General features: G+C 52.2%; 6 protein-coding genes across 6 annotated transcripts; 3 read left to right on the plus strand and 3 right to left on the minus strand.

Annotated features, from left to right (window-relative positions):
* Nucleotides 1–455: 455 nt before the first annotated feature.
* On the plus strand, nucleotides 456–878 carry GLRG_00452 (uncharacterized protein; the record flags this gene model as incomplete). Its single annotated transcript, XM_008091137.1, has 1 exon — nucleotides 456–878. One exon carries the CDS (start codon nucleotides 456–458, stop codon nucleotides 876–878), a length of 423 nt encoding a protein of 140 aa, XP_008089328.1.
* A 4007-nt stretch (nucleotides 879–4885) lies between these two features.
* On the plus strand, nucleotides 4886–5762 carry GLRG_00453 (uncharacterized protein; the record flags this gene model as incomplete). Its single annotated transcript, XM_008091138.1, has 4 exons — nucleotides 4886–4963; nucleotides 5000–5047; nucleotides 5132–5580; nucleotides 5630–5762. The coding sequence occupies 4 exons, from the start codon at nucleotides 4886–4888 to the stop codon at nucleotides 5760–5762; spliced, it is 708 nt and encodes a 235-aa protein (XP_008089329.1).
* Nucleotides 5763–8709: 2947 nt separating this feature from the next.
* On the minus strand, nucleotides 8710–10430 carry GLRG_00454 (cytochrome P450; the record flags this gene model as incomplete). The annotated part of the gene is made up of 4 exons (XM_008091139.1): nucleotides 8710–8863; nucleotides 8937–9418; nucleotides 9478–9859; nucleotides 9928–10430. 4 exons carry the CDS (start codon nucleotides 10428–10430, stop codon nucleotides 8710–8712), a joined length of 1521 nt encoding a protein of 506 aa, XP_008089330.1.
* Nucleotides 10431–11316: 886 nt separating this feature from the next.
* GLRG_00455 (polyprenyl synthetase) lies at nucleotides 11317–13780 on the plus strand (the record flags this gene model as incomplete). Its single annotated transcript, XM_008091140.1, has 5 exons — nucleotides 11317–11481; nucleotides 11537–11943; nucleotides 12000–12759; nucleotides 12816–13242; nucleotides 13311–13780. The coding sequence occupies 5 exons, from the start codon at nucleotides 11317–11319 to the stop codon at nucleotides 13778–13780; spliced, it is 2229 nt and encodes a 742-aa protein (XP_008089331.1).
* Nucleotides 13781–14436: 656 nt separating this feature from the next.
* Nucleotides 14437–15993, minus strand: GLRG_00456 (methyltransferase domain-containing protein; the record flags this gene model as incomplete). The annotated part of the gene is made up of 8 exons (XM_008091141.1): nucleotides 14437–14860; nucleotides 15025–15162; nucleotides 15221–15258; nucleotides 15309–15463; nucleotides 15523–15564; nucleotides 15637–15730; nucleotides 15807–15830; nucleotides 15886–15993. The coding sequence occupies 8 exons, from the start codon at nucleotides 15991–15993 to the stop codon at nucleotides 14437–14439; spliced, it is 1023 nt and encodes a 340-aa protein (XP_008089332.1).
* Nucleotides 15994–17510: 1517 nt separating this feature from the next.
* GLRG_00457 (uncharacterized protein) lies at nucleotides 17511–18433 on the minus strand (the record flags this gene model as incomplete). Its single annotated transcript, XM_008091142.1, has 3 exons — nucleotides 17511–17664; nucleotides 17770–18127; nucleotides 18187–18433. The coding sequence occupies 3 exons, from the start codon at nucleotides 18431–18433 to the stop codon at nucleotides 17511–17513; spliced, it is 759 nt and encodes a 252-aa protein (XP_008089333.1).
* Nucleotides 18434–22082: the final 3649 nt, after the last annotated feature.

Raw genomic sequence — 22082 nt, forward strand, 5'->3', positions numbered from 1 at the left:
TTGATGAGTTGGGATCAAAGCCATATTCTCGGCCCGCGAGAAAGAAGTCAGGTGAATTAACTAGCCTGCGGAAATAACCGCCAATTTGCAACAAACAGTGAATACTGCCAATCATGGTTGCATCCCTTGGTGAATCACAGCGAAATCGGCCTCTTCGCCGAATCACTCCTCATGGTGTTTTGAGTACGCCAGTCATTCACAGTCACCCTCTTGCATAACCAAGACCACACAGGAGTCTATCGAAGAGGTATAATGTATGTAACGAAGTGAGGGAAAACTTATAAATACAGCCGGGCGCCCCCGTTGAAGAAGGCATGATGGCTTGCATCCTCAGACAAGACCACAACGAGACCACAATAGCATCACAGATACCATACTTCATTCAACCAGCAAGACCCAGTCAAAAACACTTACATACAGCCTAGAAAGCAGACAAATACAACCAAGAAACGACAATGAAAACCGTCAACGTCAACACTCACTTCTCGGACCTGGACGAGGGCTTCTACGAGGGCCCCAGCAGCCAGGATAGTCAGCGGAGCGAAGATAGTCAGTCCAGCGTCGCCTCCGACGACACCGTCGTAGACGACGTGGACAGGCATTACATCGTCTGGGACGCCACGCGGGCGGACTTTGAGGCGTGGGCGAGCGACCGGATGCGCCGCCGATGCCGCTGGCGATGCTGCCGGTGCCGGTACGTCAACCGGATGCCGCGGTCCCGGTTCACTATGTCGCACTGCCGCAACCCGGTACCGCCCCATGTGTCGGTCGGGGGAGGAGAGGGAGGAGGAGAAGCAAGCTGTCCGAGGGATGAGGCGGGGGAGACGCACCTGGGGCCCGGGGAGTGCTGCGAAATCCTTGTGCCGCGCGGTGAGTAGCCGGCGGCCGAAGGGCGAGTAGAGTAGCTGGAATTCGGAGACGATCTGGATTGGGGAGGGGGATTTAGCGTAACTTTGCGTTCTCTCTAGTGTTAGCTGATGATACAGCTTAGTTGATTCTTGTTTCGTATGTCTTTCGTGATGCGCCCTGAAAGTTTTGCAATTTCGAAGCGGACATGCCGAGACGGCATGTCGATGTAAGAAGCTCGCAAAGAAGGTAACTAGCCACAATTGTATAGTCATGGGACTACTAATTCAGTTCAAAGACTTGGGGATCTCAAGACTAAGCTTAGCGGATGTGTCGATACAGTCTGAGGTTTTGTTTTCCCCCAAAAACATCTGTTCAACGCTGAAATATGCCTTCCTGTCGGGATAGCATTTCAAACGATTCGTACGCATGATTCAGTAACCACAGAAGTCTATAAAACTGGCCACTTTCTAGCCAGCTAGACTGACTAGACTTCAAGAATTCATGCCTTTTACAACCGCTTTTATTTGATGCATCAACCCATCTGGAGTCCTTCCAACACTTCCCAAATCTCTTATCTCCAAACTGAATTAGTGTCATAGTGGTTATATTTAGTAAGTGGAGATAGTTTCACACCTATAAAGCCGCCTAACCCAGGTCACTCAGTACATAGCTTTTGTGATGCGTATAAGCTAATACTCAATACCTCTAGCACATACTATATCTATACTGACTTCTTAATTCGGTCTCAAAACACTAACAACGCAAAGCAGCCACTGCATAAGACCTCAATTCAACTCCAGTGCGAACAATCTTCATAGTGGTGCTGTAGATATGTGCCTGCACGTTGATACCAGGGATGGTGATACTACCGAACCTACCATTAAGGTTGTGACAGCAGCAGGGCGACTGATTTCCTGGCCACAAGATTGAAGTTCCTATTGACTGTTGAATATGTGTAACGGAGGTGCCGCTGGTGAGTTTTCAAGCCAAAGTGACTCGAATTCGTCGCTGGCAGAAGCTATAAAAATATGACACGAGGCCGTAGGCCCCAGGTTGGTCACATGCATATTCATACAGAATGTGAAAACTCTGTTTATGACGGTATGGGGTCAGAAAAACATGCTTTAAATCACTGATAGTAACAGGTCTTGACAATACTATTGAATATGGCACAACCCATCTTCAACATGCGCTTCTGGCCATTTGCAGGCTTCCATTATCTATCCTCTTTTCAAGGACTTGCACCCCCTCAGCTCATGATTCCAAATCGCTCAGCCATCTACCGTAAACAACCACAGCAGCCAGGCCATCTCGTAATCCGCCGGATGCTCCCTTGTAGAGCTCCGTGACATTCGTGTCCTCGTCGTGCTGGTACTTGCTCTAGATTTGCTCGACTTAAAGCGGTTTTTCCCTACAAGAAGGGCGGGTACTGGCAAGTCACGTATAGCGGTAACGCAGAGACGCGCTCCCGGTTCACGACGGCTGTCAGGGCTCTTTCAACGTCGACCAAGATGTTGTGCCGGCTCATGCGGTTGCCAGCTCTGGCTCGCAGATCGTCAAAAGTGGTCCCATATCTCTAGCTCAGTCCAGATCATGGTTCTTGTAGCATTTTCTTGAAAGCTCCGCGAGGGCTTTCAACGTTACCATGGCCATCGACCTCTGAGGTCTTCTGAACATCCAGAAATTCGAAGTGGTCTCTTTGGTGGGCCAGCAAGATGAGGCTCTTCGTACTCGGTTCACAACCGGTAAAGATACGAAAGGCGTTGTACAGGAAGTTCCCCCAAGCTCGTGTGTGGCACTTGAGGTCTATGAGATCACCGATACTTCTCATGCAGAACATTTCTGTAAGGCGCTAGCAGAGCACAAGTACAGACCCTATCAGGACGAGAACATTAGACTCATCCTGCTTAGGATAGTATTGTCTTTGTACCGCCTCCTTATAGGTTACCCCTATATTGATATAGATAGTGTTAGACTTGAAGTCGTTCTATGAGAGTTGTATTTTAGTTAAGGCGGTACCAAACTTCCACCTGTCCCACCGGCCATGCAGTATCCCAAATTCTCCAAGCAACATTTAGACCATGATTCCGGACGCTGGGCTGGCGAGCTCAGGTTCTGGCAAGCTCAGGTTCTGGCAAGCTCAGGCTCTGGCGCAGCGAGTTGAGAGACTAATCCCTACCCTTCTCCTACTTGTCTTGGCCAAAACCCAATCCCGTGTGCCGCTGACCACATACTCAACAACCAGGACCGACTTCTACCTCAACGAGAAAGAGTCAACTAAGGTCTAATCAGTCTGTTAGATGCTCGAAGTGTCCCCATTTCACTTTCATCTCACCGTCTTCTATACACTTTTGGCACAGCTTAAGGACGCAGATGGGCTTAGCATCAGCGTCAGTTAAAAAAGCCGCCAGGGCTCCAAGTCAATACATGGTGTCAGGATATATCCCAATGTTCTGCCGCTTCTCTTCAAGTCAACCAAAGTCACATCTTTACAAATGCTCTCAAGATGGTTCAAGCCAAGACCCTAAGCGCCTTTAATCACGCAACAGTGCCGCTTGTCGTCTTCACTAAAGACCTCAGAGCTACAGGAACCAGTTCGCACATTCCGATTTCCAGCCAATAGGCAACTACCGCCTAGGAGTCTCAGATGCCCGCCAGTTTTGTAACTACAAGAGTAAGATTGCAATATTTAAACAGGGCAAAGTGGCGTATAATTTAACATAAGATATTGTTAAGAGCCCCAGCAGTGTATGTTATATCGTGCTTAGCAGCTAGTCAGTCTATTACAGTAAGTCAGAGATGGCGCACCTGAAGCGCATGTACCTGCAACTCCTTAAGGTCATCTGTTAGAACCTGACGACTTAACTAGGCGCTACAACCATCTATAGTCCAGACAATGTAGACAAATCCATTTAACTTAGGCAATGTAAGTTAGAACATGCACACCTATCTTATTACGAGGACTAATCTGGTTTAAATAGGCATAGGTCGCCTGGAAGCCACAATAGTCAGCCACTCTAGTCCATTGCATTAACAACATAGTGGAGTAATTTAAAGACAGAATAACAATCACAGACAGACAAACAACCCATGTTACCTGCCTAGAAACGTCATAGAGGATCAGGGCCATCAGTAGAGCTTTAAGTGGGAATTTCCCCTGCCCCATTGGCATCAACAGTGAAGTTGACGTTCTCCTAGATCCTATCTTGGATTGGATTTACTTAATTCTGGCCATCCTTTGACTAGGGGAAACATACGTACCCCTTGACACCACTAGCGTATAGGAAAGGCTGTCATCTGTGTTGCAAGGTTGCAGACCAGGCCTTATCCTAGTCAACAGTCACACAGATCACAAAGCACAGTATTGCAGCCAAGCGGCTCGTCAACGTCAACGCTCTTGACATGGCATACCAAGGGGCAGGTTCCATAGCAGCCCGGGCAGACGTTATTGCGGCCCTTACGTATACCAGTAACTCAACAGGTGTGTACAAAGGCCTTGCTATAAAGCATAAGTCGTTCCGTAATACAGTAGAGATCTAACAGAGATAGTGGCTCACCGTAAGGGACAGAAAATTTCCCTTCGCTAGAGTTCATACAGGTTCAACATATCACTCACCCAGATCCTCCTGGACTTTTCCAACGGGGGCACCGTACCGTTCACGTCGTCTCGCGGATCTGCATGGCGACCCAGAGGCCATCTATTCCATCATAGCCAACAAGGGCATCACATTCACGAACGGCACCCCGTTCAAGGCCATCAGCTGGGTTAAATGCGGAGATGCTGTATCGCTTGGCAAGTCGTGCTGGAGAGAGCTGCTAAGCGGCAGCGAGCCTGTGAGAGAAGCTGACCAAGAGCTTGCGCAGGGTAGGCAAGCCTGAGCTGGAGCTCATCGACTGCTATGGCTATACAGATATCACATTTTGTTGCAGCACCAGGGTGGCGGACTACCGCAGTGATACAGTGCCTGGTGCTGAAGCGGAAAGGGTTAAGATTTGGCCCAACTCTGTTTACATCCTCAACGACAGGCGCAAGATTATGCCTGCCAGGGTTCTCGGCGAGATTGCCTCCGGTGATGCAGGTGTGGTCGCTGGACACAGCCACCATGAGCACGCCGTAATTCACAGCAGCGCTAACGCCTCCTTCATAAAGTCCTACGCCACCCTTAAACCTGCGAACTTTGAAAGCACAAAGAAGCTCGTGTGTCTTAGCCTACCGCAACGGGTTTCCTTCCAATACGTATCATCCGCCGGCTTCGTACAGCTCACAGGATAAGAGACATAGAGACCTGAGTCAGTCGAGGAGCACCCGCCACCCGAAAGCAGGGACACAAGCGGCTACATCTCCACCAGGTGGGCCAGCGAGAGATATCCCGAGAAGATCAGTGACAAGTGTGACCCGCCCATCTGCATTCACCGGCCCTTCTCCATCACAGAGGTGGGCCAGTCAGCCAGCCGGCGAACTGATCTCCAACCTGATGTACATAGTACTACTCACAAGAGGCCAACTCCGTACCCGAAGTCAGCGCCTGGAATGGGTGACTTGATTTCGTCACGCCAGAGACGGCGGCAATGGAGGTACTCGACGAGTTTTACAAGGGCTACTCGCGGCCAGGAGACTGTTCCTCTGGCCGAGCTGGGAGCCATACTGGAGCGCGAGACCGGTTGCGAGTCCGGGTTGTTGAGAATGGATGACTGGGTGACCCGAGCGGAGTCCCAGGGGATGACTGTGTTGTATCTACGAAATACATCTCACGTCTTCGTTACGTTAACCCTGTTACAGAAGGGAGAGGCCTAGTTTTCATGCTACGGGAAAGCCAAAATTGGTACACCTGAAGTCAAAAGCCCATAGCAGGTACAGACAAACAACGTCAATGGATGTGCGAGTCATCAACTGGCCCAGAGCAAGGTACTGATCCAAGGCGGCCTGTCCCTCTTGAGGTCGCGCATGTACACAATGATAATGATAATACAGTCGGAAAGACACAGTACGAGCATCTTGCCCAATACTCCGTACTCAACGCAACAACAAAGTGTCTACTCCGTACATAATACTAAACCAGATAGATGCGGCGGCCACTATCCGAAGCAAGGTTATCATGCCGATCCGGCTTATTAACAACACGTGGCGTTGTGCTAATAGGTACTACCTAGTAGACAGCTAGAGTAATTTAGTTGGCAGCTAGTGTCTAACCTAATCTAGAAGCACTGACACATAAAAGCTAGAAATACTACAGGGTGGTAGGGGTAAGTTTTATCGTCCTAGTGATGTAAATCCCCACACAGTATTTGAGCATCCTACCTATCTCTATAGAAATCTATAGTGGTGGTGATAGGTAATGCGTAATAGCTAGATGGCGTTGACAGCTGGCGGGCTGGAGGGGGGGTACCTGACAGGGGCGATAAAACTCCGGCCGGATACCATAGTATATTCTGTCACCCTAACCCTCTAACTAACCCAGACCCTAACCACCCTAACCACTAACCCTACGTATCTTCTATAGAGATGTAGGCTCTTGAAGATACGTAGGGTTAGTGGTTAGGGTCTTAGTTAGGGTCTGGGTTAGTTAGAAGGTCAGGGTGATGGAATATAGTATTTCTAGCTTTTATGTGTCAGTGCTTCTAGATTAGGTTAGACACTGGCCGCCAGCCAAATCGCTCTGGCCGTCTACTAGTACCTGTGCTAATAGAGGTGGGGGGGTTCTCCAAGATGCAGGGGTTCATGCGGATGGCCAAAGTAGCACTCCACACGGAACATGAATCAGGTAATATGAAATACGGTGGCGCCTATGCGGCACAGCGCGCCGTCGAGAACATTATTTTCGATGATCGAGTATGGCGGGGCGGACCGGGGCTACGGCGTAATATATGCGCATCGATTCGTCAGTTAGAGCGGGCATGTAATACGGCGACTTGTCCTACTCCAAAAGTTGGGCGCCCGGCGAGGCCGATGACGGCCGGCAGCCCCCGGCTATCTTCACGGAGACAAATACCGTCTTACCGGGGGGTACTTGGTATAGCAAATGATGAAGTTCCAAATCGGCATGTGCGCTCTGTCGGATAAGAGAGTGCCCAAGAGCTTACGGATAGAGGTTAGTTGCACCGACCGGGACCCTGTCGTCCCTCTCCATTCTGCAACCTGATATCCCTCGCCAGTTCGTCCAATCATTGAACATGGCCTGCTGGTACCGTCCAAAATCCTCCATCTCGCGCTTGGTCGCGAGCTTGAGCAAGTGAAACAGGTCGACGGGGAGCGCCACTGAACGAGGATGTCGACGCAGTGGCGGTGAGCAGCCATCTGATAGAAACGTGTGACGCACCGGGATGAGCAGTTCCCGAGCTCAAATCGTTCGGTGTGGTGATTTTCGCCAGCGTGTTGTTATACTTTAGTGGAAGACCTGTAATGACGCGACATGTCACATCCTCTTGCTGCGTACCGACTTTATCAGCTCAAAGTCTCATTTACGTGCCTCCATCTATTAGTAACTTATACTATGGTACGGATACCGGGCCAAAGTTTAACCCCCTCGAATGTGGCCGTGCTTTTTTTGATTATCTCAGCGACGGTACTTTGAGGTTCTTGTGCATATCTATCATAATTCTGGCCAGTGAGAGTCTCTCATACGTGGGTCACAACTCCACACCACCTGTTATGGAGTTTAAACTTCCATCATACCATAGTACTGCAAGTAATGGCCATTATGCATATTTAAGCTTTGAGATATTCCTGTGTCCTTGCAATTGTTTACAACTATCCTAATAGCCTACCCGTTTTCTTTTTGCTACAAAAAGGGATAAACAATGTATTAGAGTTTACTAGTCTTTGTACGCTTGGCGATCTGTGCCGGGCGCTCTACTATATCTAGTTAAACGCCGGCATATCTTTCCCCGGCTATCACTCGGTACCACACTCGCGCGGTATGATGCAGCGGCTGTGTTTCTACCTGCTTCCGGCAAGAGAACCAAGACTAAAACAAGTCTGTACCGAGCTTTTGCCCCATAAATGTGCACTAACACTTCCTTTATTCAGACCTCCTTGCATTACTAAGTGCACTCCCAAGAAATTGAAACAGCTTAAGATGGGAAAACCCAACAAAGATATCCCTTTGAATGCCACATGACCTCACATAACCTAAAAGTGGGTCTCTGCAAGTAATCACTAACAGCTATTGGATACTTAGCCTGGATTACTGTAGTCTTATTGGTCTGAGGTTATGTGAGGTCATGTGACATTCAAAGGGATAGAGAGAGAGAAAAAGAGAAAGATGCGTATAGTTAGAAAGACAGGCTCAGTGTTAGGAGCAAGGTATGTTTTCTTAGGGGTCCAAGGGGTTGGAGTGGTGGGAGGGAAGTGTTGGTGTACGGACCAAAGAGCCGCGTCCCATGGTAGCTAGCTAGGTATTACCATGGGACATGACTAGCGTGAGACGCCGAGCCGACGGGGCTGCTGTTAGATTGGAAGACATGACTAGCGTGAGTCCCAAGACGATGAACAACCAGATAATACTGAGAAGCGAGAGAGACGTGGTACTCAAGACGGTAACCATTAGAAACATGCAGTAGCAGGTAGCGAAGCGGTGCAACAGGGTATAGGTCTCGCTAAGGCGCTTCTTATCAGTAGATACATCCACGATGGGCCATGTGTATTACAGCTCTATCCGATGTTCTCACAATTAATTGGACACTGATGCCAAGATAATGATACTGAGTTTTAAGGCCATGATTTCTACGGCACCAACAGATTTTCTACGGATGAGTACTATGCGTGATACAGCCTGTATTTTCTTTAACTATACGGGTCAAAGACTGCATCCTACATGACTGAAAATCTTATCGCCATCAGCAGCAGCGTCATCAAGAAAGTTAGCGACTGGTCAGATTGACCATGAGCGTCCCCTTCTGCCACAACAAAAGATTGGGCTGGTCGATCCAATCTTCGCGCTCGCTTGGGTCAACCTCGAGGTGGAAGTTCCAGAGCAGGCGACCTATCAGGATACCCAGCTCGGCACGAGCCAGTCTACACAGGATACGAGTCAGCCGTGATCTAAATCCCCAGGTTTAGATGGATGTTGGACGGTGTCAAAACTCACTGTCTGCCGATGCAAGCGCGCATCCCAAAGGAGAAGGGCATGAACACATCCTTTCTGTCCCCGTCATACTCCTTATCACCTAGCCATCGCTCTGGGTGGAACTCATCGGGGTTCTTGAAGTTGGCAGGGTTGCGATACGTTGACCACATCCACATTGTGAGGATGGTACCGCCAGGCATGAATTCTCCAAAGACATTTTCGCCGGGCGCAGGCACGACACGCGGCATGGCTGATCCGGCGGGCGGCAGCAGACGCAGGGCCTCGTCGATAGCGGCGTTGAGGACCTTGAGCTCCAGCGTGGCCAGCCCGACAATGTCGTTATCGCTCGCGAACGCAGCCCGCATCTCATCGGCCACCTTTTGCGCCCATTCGGGATGCTTAGCCAAAAGGTAGGTCGCTGTCGTCAAGCCCACGGCCGTTGTGTCGTAGGCGGCGCTCATGAGGATCTGGGCGTTCCATTGGATTTCGTCGCGCGTCAGGGGCTGTTCGAAACGTTAGTCACATCGTTATTCGACCAACAGTGGTACGAAGGGAGCCTTACCTCCTTCTCGTCGCTATTGCCATGGGATGCGAGCGCGCGGACAAAGTCGGGTCGATCGGCCTCCAGCAAACGTCTGTCGACAAGCCGTCTGGTGGAATTGACGTTCGCGTCCCAGCGCTTCTGCAGCGGCGAGTTCTTGGCCACCAACTTGAACAAGGGCGTCACCAGAGGGAAGCGCTGAGTGGCCTTGGCGTAGGCATGTCCCGTGTGTGCCTCGTTGAAGAGCTGGGTCCAGGGATGATACTTGCCCGTGTTGAGGCAGTCGAACGAATCGCCGAAACTCAAGTCGCTGGCGATGTCGGCCATAGCAAAGTCGAACCACTCGCTGATATCAATGGCCTGTTGACCCCGCGCCGCAACGTGGCTATGGAGCACCCGGAAGCTGCCGCCGAATATCAAGTGTCAGCAGCATGCAACTTTCAAGAGGCCTGGGGGGAAGAAAAGGCGTACAAGTTGTCGACGTGTTTCTTGATGAAGGGAGACTGCTCTGCAACAGCCGTTCCCGTGAATCCGGGGGCCAGGATGCGGCGGAAGCGCGTGTGCTGCTTCTTGGGACAGCCGAGAATGCTGGTGAGAGCCTCGGCGTAGTGAATGTCATCCTTGGGGATCTCGCCCAGCTCCGTCTTGCGCCGGCCCCAGACCTCACGCCACATGGCGGGCGAGCACACCGAGAGCTCGTCAGGCGCGATACGCACAATGTCGCCGTACTGCTTGTGCAGTGCCAGAACAGACTTGTGTGCCCGCCCGTGGACGAGCTCCCACGAGTACATGAGGCGCGTAGCGCCCCAAGATCGTGGGCCAGGATACCGCCTCAGCGGGTGGAAGTAGAGATTGTAGACAAGACTGAGGATGAAGATGACGACGAGAGCCGCGCCTAGAAAAAGCGGTATAGACACCGCCATCGTTGATGGTGCCAGGCCCGTGATGGGCCAGAGAAAGTCGAAGGCAGCCATTCCTGTTTGCTCTCGACTCAAGTCTGTTGTTTGAACAGTCGAAGGTGGCCCTCGAAGTACTTGGGGTAGAGTACAAATACTATGGAAAAGTGACCCTTATCTCTAGCCAGAAACATAAGTCTTTTCTATTGTTAGGATACCCAAACATATATAGATAAGGGTACTAGGTATCCACCGCGGCGAAGTAAACGTATGGGATAGTCTCACTGTCTTGGTAAGTCACGATATCAAGGGCAGAGTACCGTCGGCATTGCGTGTGGTATGAGGAGCGTGAATTACACCGCTGACCCCAGTATCTGAGACATGATAATCACCTATCGGCCCACCCCGAATGAAGCATCAAAAGCCTTGTAATGGATCCGCTAGATTCTTTGGAGTAATCGACAGCGTACTGAGTAAGTGAGTGCCTTTCAAGGACCACGGTAGAGGAGTCGACTAGGGTCTCATGTCATATCTGAGATAAAATCAGGTTTCCTAACATTCCCGAAAGCCCCATAGATTCGAGTGCATGCTCACGAGTCGGCGAAATCCAGCGCCATTGCAGATGATGTAGATTGTGTACTGCGTAGACGCCAAAAAAAAAGCTGTTATGGGGCGTTCACGTACATGTAAGGGGTTCTTTGTACCGTCCATGATCCAGGGTCGCATGAACAGGGATAAGCAATCAAGGGTATCACTGACTAGCCAGATAAACGGCGTAATGTTTGAGCCTTGACATGCATTTTGATAATGTGACAGAATGACGAGTGCAATGCCTACGGACGCCCGATTGTAAGAGTCTAGATATAAGCAGTGGCTTGATTGTCTTGCATCTTTAGAATGAACCCGGCGAAGTCTCACGTTCCACTTCTTAGATTCCCACATTGTTAGACATATTCCAACTACCATGCCGTACTTTTCTCTACCCATCCCAGAATCGCTGATTCAACAGTCTGGCTCCCATACCAGGTTTGCGACGGTGAGGCACTGTAATTATGAAATATGCACCAAGGCAGCGGAACAGGTGCAGGCCGAGTTCAACCAAGCGATGGACACAGAGATCATCACCAACGTGAGTAAGAAACAATGAGAGAGGATATGACGCAAAGACTAATCCCATGTCGAAGACTGTCGCACCAGTGCCAGGTATAGGGCACTTACACGCCGTCGCCTTCACGATTCCCAACTGTTTGCCGGAGCGCCTGTCGGTATTGACTCGGTTCGCCGAGTTCACGATTCTCAATGACGACTTTTACGACATCGCCAAGAATGAAGATATCCACAAGACCAACGACGACATCCAGAGCGTCCTCAATGGCGCGATTGAGTCGTCGAGGTCCATAGAGTCGAATATGACAAAGTCGAAACAGTTCCAGTCCAGTTTGATCCTGGACATGGTCAATATAGACGCCGACCTCGCCATGGACATCATGACGACGTACAGCAAGGGCCTTGACCTGGCCACCTTTGCGCCCGACACGCTGAAGACGCTCGACGACTACCTTCCCATTCGCATGGTGAACTCGGGTCTCGAGTGCGTAGTCCCCCTCCCCCAGGGCCTACTGATTCGACTTTCGCTAACTCATGCAGTGTCTTCCAAACCATGAGCTGCTTCGGCATGGGGATAAAACTCAGCGCCGACGACAAAGAAAAGCTCAGCGAGTTCGTCAACACGGCCATGTTCTCCACGACGCTCATCAACGACCTCCACAGCTGGCCTAAGGAGGTCAAGCACCACATCGAACACCCGGGGTCCGAGTACCCCTTCAACGCCGTCGCCATCCTCATGCGACACGGCGGCCTGTCGGAAGCCGAGGCCTTCTTGCGGTTGCGCGAGAAACAGGCTGAGCTGCAGGAGCGTCATCTCGCCCTGCTGAGTGCTCTCGAGGCGGCCGGACCGATCCCAGAGAGCCACATGCTCTACATCCTTGCGGCGCAATACGCGGCTTCCGGTTCCGAGTTCTGGAGTGTGCATGTGCCGCGATATCCATCCAAGAAGGATTTGGCACAGCCTGATGTCGAGTTTGTTAATGGTGAGTTCCTCTATCGGACGGGGCCTGCAACAACCGATATAGATAGCATCCCGCGACCTATATTGGCCAAGGGGACGGTCGCTACGGAACGTGCTGGTCTCACCAACGGCCACACGAATGGCTCCATCAATGGCTCCAGCAATGGCTCCAGCAATGGCTTCAGCAATGGCATCACCAACAGCCACACCAACGGTCTCACCAACGGTCTCGCCAACGGCCACGCCAACGGCCATGCTAGGCATCATACCAATGGAAACTCAAAGGAAGAAGAAACATTAGCTGTCAAGTATCCAGAGGACGTGAAATGCAGATCAGAGGTAAGTAGTAGCACCAAAGTGGAAGATAGAACTGATTACTGACTCCCTACACACAGCTGGTACTGGCGCCTTACAAATACCTTACATCTATGCCTTCCAAGGGCATCCGGGAGCTTTTCATAAGGGCCCTGAACTGGTGGCTGAAGGTCCCTGACGACAAGCTCGCGTGCATCCAAGACGTGGTCAGCTATCTTCACCAGTCGTCCCTCATGCTTGACGACATCGAGGACGGCTCCAAGCTGCGGCGCGGCCAGCCTTCTACTCATGCCGTCTATGGCATCGGCCAGACCATCAACTCGGCCAACTTCGTGTTCGTCCAGGCCTTTGCGCGCATGCAGAGCTTGGGGCACGGAAGGGCCGAGGCCATCGACATCTTCATTGACGAAGTCGAGAATCTGCACAAGGGACAGAGTTATGACCTTTTCTGGAAAGACCAAGTCCACTGCCCTTCAGTCGACGAGTATTTCATGATGATCGATAATAGTGAGCAACCCTGTTGTCGACTAAACTAAGCCTTGTCCCGAGTTCTAACCAACCCGTGTTATTTACAGAGACCGGCGGCCTGTTCCGCCTATGTGTCCGGCTGATGGAGTTCTTCGCCACCGGGTCCACCCGGGGCATCAGCTCCGAGTTCTTCGTCAAGAGGCTGAGCCGGTACTTCCAGATCCGCGACGACTACCAGAACCTCATGTCGGACCAGTACGCCAAGGAGAAGGGCTTCGCCGAGGACCTGGACGAGGGCAAGATCTCGCTGCCGCTCATATACACGCTGCAGTCGTCGCCGTACCGGGACGCCATCTCGCGCGTCTTCAAGCGCAGGGACGACGGCGGCGAGATGGGGCTGGAGATGAAGGTCTTCATCATCCGCGAGATGCGCAACACGGGCGCCCTGGACAAGACGTACGACCTCTTGCGGTCGATGCAGAGCGATCTCATGGACGAGCTGAAGAGGTTGGAGAAGGCGTTCGGGGCGCCCAATGCGTCGTTGGAATTGGTTTTGAGAAAGTTGTGGATAGACTGAGGACTTTATGGTTATAGGGACGGCGTAATATGTACTGGGTAGGCTGTAAATAGAAACATGATACTTTACATTCAGTGACTGCCTCAAGTGGTCCTAAATGACAATCTGCTGTACGGGGATTCTTTCACTATGAAGTACATCATCTTGACTACTATCACCACCGTCGAGGTCTCAGCTGCCACGCTTAGCGCGATGGGCCACGTGGTGTTGATAGCCGTTTTCAGCTGCTCAAGTGACGTCGCATCGGGCGCTTCTGACAGCCTCTCTCTGCTTGACAACTGGTTGCAAACTCTTCAGTGAACTGGTAAACATGGTCTCACTAAGAATCTCGCTTGACTGGACGTCTGATAAACTTCGCCAACGAAGCCCTATCGCAAGCGATGAGCTGCCCTCAACCATGACATTCCAATATTCATCAACGCTCAATCATTGCGACAAGGACGTTCCGTTTATGAAGAATTATTGATGAGATGTGAGAGTTACAACGAAAAGATGATATGTGAGCAAGCCAAATAAATACCATGCGATACATCGCCTCAGACTGGTTGTTCTTTCTCTTTCTCTGGCTTCCTTCCGTGAACGGCCCAACTGCGCAACACATTAGCGCAGAAACAAGAAAAATCTACGACCATCAGGAATAATGTATGCCGCGCAACTCACATGGATACGTAGGCATGGATGTTTCTGTCCTTGAAGTCCTTCCGGTTCTCCACCATCATGAGAAGAACCTCTTCGCGGGTCCAGCCAAGTGCCCTAGTCAGCGGTGCCATGCAGATTGCCTCCCAACCGTCATCCATATTCTGGCTGTTCCACGCGCCTAACTCCTTGTAGCGCTTCTCCTTTGGCCAAGGATTGATGGGCCACTTTAGTTGTTGCATGACGACGTCGGTAAAGCCTGCATCGATCATCATGGACTTCAACTCTTTGGGATCCTGGTATGCTGCTCCGAGCTTCTGTGAGGCCTCTACAAGAAGCATGAGGGTCTTCATCACAGAGTGTTCGGGCTTCAAAGTGCCGTCATCGGATCTGAGAAAGGGGCCGACCTCGATGAGTTCCAAGTATCCACCGGGTTCGAGATTACTGGACGAGACGATCAGCTTTGGACGTTGATGATGGCAAACAAGGACACGCCAAAGTAGAGACGATAGGGGCAGCCCAGTAATGTGAACTGAATATTGAAGAGAAAACAGATTTGGAATGTTGAGGGCAACCGTCGATCAAAGAGCTAGCAGGAAATCACTCACTCAAAGCATTTCTGGACGTAGCGTCTCCAGTTGCTCACTGCAGAGTTCATCAGGCGACTGTGGATGTAACCAAAGGGCTGCGAATAGGTCCAAGGCTCCTCAAGATCGTCAATCTCGAACTTGACGTTCGGTGGCGTGCTGTGAAGCAGTCAGTCTTGGATGATGGGGTCATCCGAAGTCACGGGGGGGATCTTACTACTCCGGCTGAATGGCAGATAGGTCGATTCCAATGATCTGGTAACCATTAATCCATGCTCTAAGCGGAGGAATCGCCAGCTACAGACCTCGGCCTCTGGGTGTGCATCGCCGAAATCCATGGCCCATATCCCACTGCCCGTTCCAACGTCTAGGACGCGGCCGACCTTGGCCTCTGGCTCATTGGGTGGAGCCGTTCCGAGCTTGTCATCAAATGAGAGGAGGAACATATGATGTTGCAGGTCTGTGCCATCCATGGATGTTAGAAGAGCAGATTGCACCTCATAGTGACAAGTCACCTACCCAGTCTGTCCATTTCTCTCTCATCATTGGGCATGTTGTATTCTACTCGTAGGCCAATCAGCACAATGCTCTTCAAGAAGCCAATGAGCTCGCTGCTCAAGTTAGGTCACGCACTTCCATCTTTGTATTTGTGATAGGTTCTCCCGTTTTCTATTCTGTAGCCAAGGATGGAGCTTGAGATGCTGGCAGTCGATGACCGAATGCTGTTCTAGAGTCCATGTCATCGCAAGTAAGCACTCTCTACCGTTGGCAATGATCATGGTCGAAAGGAAATGAGAACCCACAGCTTCTCCGTCGGAACTGGCATCCTGTTGACTGTGGTCAGTGGGCTGAGCCTCAGATAGGTGGCTTGGAAGCTTTTACCTCTTCATCGGCTTCAAGGACAACCTCAAAGTCGGGCACGTTGTGGGGCTGATCGGTCGGCGCAGTTGTCCGTGCCGGGGTAGCATCTGCCGGTTCAGTATGAGACATGACGGTCTACTTCTCCCAAAGATATCGATAGACGTTGCATCAATGAAACGACCAATATTTATCCCAGTAAGAAGCGACGCAGATGATGATGGTTTGAAGGGAGAGAAGGATTTTTGAGAAGGTCTCTTCGAAGGCGGCCCATTAACATACCCCTCTTCTTGGCCATGCTCTTGTTGGTTCCAGACAATCTACCCATGGCCGGATTCATCTCCTTCAAGGGGCCAAACGCGCCTGCATGAGAGCGAATCAAATCCAGTCGCTTCTAGAAAATCATATGACAAGAGCAGTCTCACGCACGACTCCTGCTGTTTCTGGCAACCCCTTCGTCGGGGTTGAACGAACAACGAAGTTGAGGTGCGCCGAGTCAATTTTTGTATAGCACTGACATCTGACTGTTGACGCAATAACTGGCTGTTGAAGGGCTCAAGTTGTGGCTATCTCGAGCGTCGATATCGTCTGGAGTAGATCCGAAATGGTGGCAAGATAGTCCGGGGAAGCGGAGCAAACTTCCGAAGCTCGTCGTCGTCGTCGTCTCCTTCAACCCCGGGAGGGTTATCTGACGAAGAAGCTGCCACTTTTCCGCTCGAAACTAGCCAACATCAGCAGAACGAATCGGTCGCGACCGACTCTCCTATCTCGCCTGGCGCAAATGAACCAGATCCGGACCGAGATGGGTTCTATGGAGACGAGCACGCCGCACTGCCCCCCCCCCCCCCCCCCCTGTGACAACGAAGGCAACGTCTCGAACCTCCCGCATCCGCAACGGCCAAGTCCCTTCAGCCGGGGAAACCCCCGGACACATGCTCCGCCGACCTCTCAGGCTTGGTTCCATTATGCCATTCTATTCCCCCCTCTCTTCAAAGCCGGGGAACCCCCCTTCGGCCAGCTTTGTCGACCGTTTGTCTCCACCAGACAAGCCATTCCCCGAAACGCGGCGAGAGAAGCGACTGGTCCATCAACCGGCCGTCGCCCCCACCACAGAAACATTAAAGCTGTTTGGTTCATGCGTTGGAGGGTCGGGCTCGGTACCTCGGCGCCCCGGAACTGGGGATCGCCCGCTAGCGGGGGACATCCTTGCGTCTCGAGGGCCCGGGAGCTCGAAATTCGGAGACGACCTTCTCTTGGTGGAACGTTTTCTTCACCGACTTTGACCATGGCCGGGCCGGCTCGTCGCATATGCATTCAGTTCTTGGACATCGTGATCATGGTGATTACTCTTGATTCAGCATTCCCGTCTCCCCCGTTGCTCGGCTGTCTATGTCTGGTTAAGCCATACGCATGCTATGTGGTATCATGTGTTACAGGTTTCCTATCCTAACCAAGGTATTTTTGGTGCAATGTGGAATGTCATAATCCACGCAAAAAAAACCAAAAAAACCGACGCGTTGACGCTCTCTTCCCGGTCACGTCACCGCCAATCGCCGCCCCTTGCAGGCGTCCCATTACCCATCTAGCGCCTTTTTCCATGCTCCCACAATTATGAAGCTCGCGACAAATGAAATCCGTAGTCTTACACATTACTTGTTCTTACGACGCTGTCGTAGCTCCGTCTCCTGCTTCTTAGGTGCTTGCCGCCGTAGCCAAGGGTCTCGGTGGAAGCTCACAAGAATCCCCACATGATGAGAGCCATGGCGGGCAAGCCCCATGCAAAGCGTCCAGCCGTTCTGCTTTCTGCCCCGTTCATAAGCAAAGCGTCGAGGGGATTAACCGGAGGCTTTTTAGTAGTGGCCTGGGGTGCTGATTCGGTTCGAGTCGTGGTTGCAGAAGTGGCACTACTTGTTGCCGGAGGCGGAGGCGGCGGTGGCGGCAGTCCTGGCGGTGCCGGAGTGTTTCCCGGCGGTGGTGTTGTAGTTGATGATGGTGGCGGAGGGGGAGGCCGGGCCGGTGTTGGTATTGATGTTGTAGTCGGTGGCGGCGGTGGTGGCGGTGGCGGGGCGACCGAAGTGGAAGATGCCGGTGGTGGCGGAGGCGGCGGCGGCGGCGGTGGCGGCAAGACGGTGCTGGTCGGGGGCAGTACAACCTTTGTAGTGGTGGACCTGATGGTCTGTGCTGGCGACGATGTTGGTTGGGTTGTGACACCACAGAGGAAGGTGACGAGGTTTCCTGCCAGTGCTTGTCCAAGTACCGTGTTGGACTGCACCTGGACAGTTCCGCAAACTTGCTGTAGAGTGCTTTGTTTATTTGCCAACCCACGGGTACACTGGACCGAGCATGTCCTCCTGCTGTCAAAGTCGCTCGTTTCGCATCCGATGATGGGGATGTTATAGGCCAACAGGCAGCCGAGAGGCACGGAAAGATCAGCGATGAGCTGGAAGTTGGCGAGACTGAGCGATGTGTCTCCGATGCTGATGAAGGCGGCGGAAGCGACCGTGGCGGCGGATGCAAAGAAGACGAGCTGGGCCAAGCGCCCCCGAGGGGGTTGGGATATTGAGTTTTTCATGCCTGGGCGTTGTTGGTCGAATTTGGTCGACTGGAAGTCGTTTTCGGGCGCAGCCGCCTCAGGGAGTCGTTGGTGGAAAGTTTCGCACTCTCGTTCAGCGGGCAATCGAGTTTGAAGATGTCGTCAGTTGTTGGTGATTAGTGTTTGGCGGCAAAGGTCGAATCGTCGAGAGGGCGGCGACGAAGCGGCCAGGAATATGGTAGAGGAACAAAACCAATGGACCAGGATTTGACCGGGAGGCGCTTGGCTTTTGGGAGAGGGAATGACAGCAGCGCGACAGTCAAGGCTGAGGGCCTGAAGGGCCGAAACGTATTGCGTGTCAGAGGATGCCGGGGATGACGGCACGATCGGCTGAAGAACCACGTCAATGCGGGTCACAGGGCCGACAGGGTCTAGAGCTGGGTAAACCAGACGGCCGGCTCTAGTGAGATAATCCAAGGGGTATTCTTAATGACGGCGGTCCACAAGGCCGGGGGAGAAAGGGTAGAAGATGGCGATTGTCCGGAGAGGACGGAGACCTTGTCAGGCGATGGACTCAGTCTAGGTCTAGGGTGTGGAGTGGGTTATCGGGATTGCAGAGAGAGAGAGAGAGAGAGAGAGAGAGAGAGAGAGAGAGAGAGAGAGAGAGAGAGAGAGAGAGAGATGGCGATGCTGCCGGATGTGGCACATGGGCCGGTGGTCCGAGGATAAGGACAATCCGAGCTTCTTTGCTCAGAAAGGACAGGGGGACAGGCAAGATAACGGTGATGATGGTGCACCGTCGGAAGGGAGAAGACGGGAAAGTTGAAGAAACAAACGTGACCGACCGGTATCAAGGACAACGGCGGTAGCGGTGCAGATGAATCGTGATGTTTCCGCAAGCGACGAAGTGGTTGGACGAGCAAAAGGAGGACGTGTTCCGACGGACGAGGCCAAAGGCAGGAGCAGAGCCAGAGCTAGAGCCAGGGGCCGGATTAGATGAAGACGAGGAAGGGGTAGGCGATAGGAAAAAAGGGTTTGGAAATGGTCTTGGCGCCGTTGATTGGATCCGACGCAAATCGGACGGGTGGTGTTTGTCCGACGACAGCCAGGGGAGAAGTCTGACGCAGCGCACCGTCCGTTGAAGGGGAAATAAGTAATGGTGCCGACGACAGTGTGCTGCTAGGAATACCTCGACTTGGTACGCAGTACGAAGAGAGTTTACAGGTAGTAAGTAGGCATCGACGATGCGAGAGTGTGTCAGGGAGACGGGACGACAGGCGGTTGCGTGGTGGTGGCTTCGGCGCGGGACCGTCGACAGCAGGGAGTGCCCAGTTGGCCGGAGAAGCAGGAAAAGAGCTCGAGGGGCGACAGGAGGTGGTATCAAACGGAGGGTTGGCTGATCCTTTTCGATTCGGGAGGGCGGCGAGGATCTCCAAGGCTTGTGAAACAGAGTCGCTGCCACTCGCGGGTCAATGACACCCAAAACACGCTGCTGTGGTCGTTTGATGTCGGGGAGCGAGCCGCGTGGTCCGGGGGTTGGCATGTAGACAGACAGACCACACTGGGAGAGGGACAAAGGGTCGATTGAAATGGAGACGACGATGACAACGAGTGACGGAGGTAAGAAGGAGGAAGAAGAAGAGATGACGAGAGAGCGAGAGAGTGAAAATAGAAACGGGGGGGACAGAATGGGGAAAAAGGAGGCAGTCGACAACATGTTTCTTCTTGCCGCCTCCTGCGTTGCGTCGTTGGGGCGAAGATACCCACCAGATCCAGATCGTACTTTCCATCTCAGCCAACGGGAACGAACACACTAGCTGCTGCATCTCGCTCGCGATGCGCGATTCGCGATTCGATTTCATGCATCAATCAATCCATCAATCAACTAACAAGGACATACATACCTGTACATACATACATACCTACATGCCATGTAGCTAGCTAGCCCCTGCGCGCTGCTGCCACAGCCGCATCAGCCCCATCCAACCGCCGTGGCGACATCTGACAGGCCTCCCGCGGTGCCGCGGTCCCCCGAACCCGAACGTGCACCACGAGTGGAATAGGATGCGCCCCTTGGAACGGGAGAGACGCAGGATTGATCCGGGGTGGGGGGGGGGGGGGGGAGACGACTTTCTGACCTATTCCAGCTCCGTGGTTCACTCCATGTCCATGAAGGGGAAGAAAAAAAAAATAAGCAAGGTAAAAAACCCCCCTCCTGATTCTCCTCGGAAACCACGGACGCGGTTGGCCACGAAGGGGAAGAAGGAGCGCAGAGGCCAACGAACGAACAAAGCGGATAGAGAGTGAACCGACAGGATGGAGAGAAGAAAAACCGACGCGTGACGAAGGATGAAAGAACGAAGGCGGGCAACGGCAATAATCGAAACCGTTAGGGCGGTTTGAGGTGGTGATGCAGGTTGCCCCCTGTGGGTCTGTGATTGGGCTGGATGCATGTTGCAAGGGGGAAGCCACGAGCTGCGAGCTACCAATCCGTACCTTCCTTCCCACAACTGTGTTACCTACCTACATTTACATAGTGAGTAAGTGAGTTTACCTTCCCAGGCAGGTAGGTAATACCAAGACATGATGATTGCACTTGCGCTTTGCACTTTACTTGGCAGCCACGAGCAGCTTTCCCAACTGGCAACAGCACACACACAGCTCAACCCCGCCACTGCTGCCTCTTCATGTTCATACTACTCCGTATAGTACGGATGGTTCCGATTGATACCTAGGTATCGATTGGTGGCCAATTAACGGCCAGCAGCCATGTCATGTGTATTTATTTGTCTGCATAATTCATCTTTATTACCTATGTCAGAGACCCCCTGATTACCCGTTTCCTTCCCGCCAGCCACCCGTTCATCTGTTCTCGTCTTGTCTCGTCTCCCCAGCAGTTCACGAGTCGTCAAAATTCGAGGAACCCACGCCACGTTTCGACACCCGGCGTGCAGTACGGAGTACCCCCCACCCCGCCTCTCATCCTCACTCTCAAACCCCTACCTGCTTTCCAATCAGGTCACTTACTCGCTCTCTCGCCAGATCTCGTTAGACCGACCATTCGGCCATCACCGAGACTGTCGTATCTATAGGGCTCTCTACTCTGTACAACCCCCCCCTTTGGTTTTTGAAGATAACCATGGCGCTGGGTCACACAGCCTTAGCACCCACCCACTCCCGCGTCACCCATCGCCAACCCACAGAATGTGACCGTGGACGGAACGGCCTGGCCGTCTTACATCTTATTCAACTCTGTGGCTCGTCCCTCTCGCGTGGCCAATAGCGCGGCCGGGGACTCCGCGTCATAACCACCCCCGCCTCCGCATGTTCCCCGGACACGGACCACAGCCTCACGCCGACTGACGCCTCCCCATAGGCGATGCTGGGAAAATGCGAGAGTTGTGACACGAACCATGCTGCAAAGCGCCTGATGTATTTGTATCCCCGCCTAGGTAGACCAGAAGAACAACGGAAATGCTTTATGATTCTGTGTAAAATCAATGAATGTACTACTACTAGCCTGCCGCTTGCGCGTCTCGTTAAATTGTAATCCTAGCCTGGTATCGCCAAATCTCAATGCTGAAACCCTAACGATGAGAAACGAAAAAAAAAGAAAGAAAGAAAGAAAGAAAGAAAAGAAGACGAAGAAGAAAAACCCGCTGGACGCCGTTGATACAAAGTAAGTCGC

Source organism: Colletotrichum graminicola (assembly GCF_000149035.1).
Source record: "Colletotrichum graminicola M1.001 genomic scaffold supercont1.1, whole genome shotgun sequence".
Taxonomy (NCBI): domain Eukaryota; kingdom Fungi; phylum Ascomycota; class Sordariomycetes; order Glomerellales; family Glomerellaceae; genus Colletotrichum; species Colletotrichum graminicola.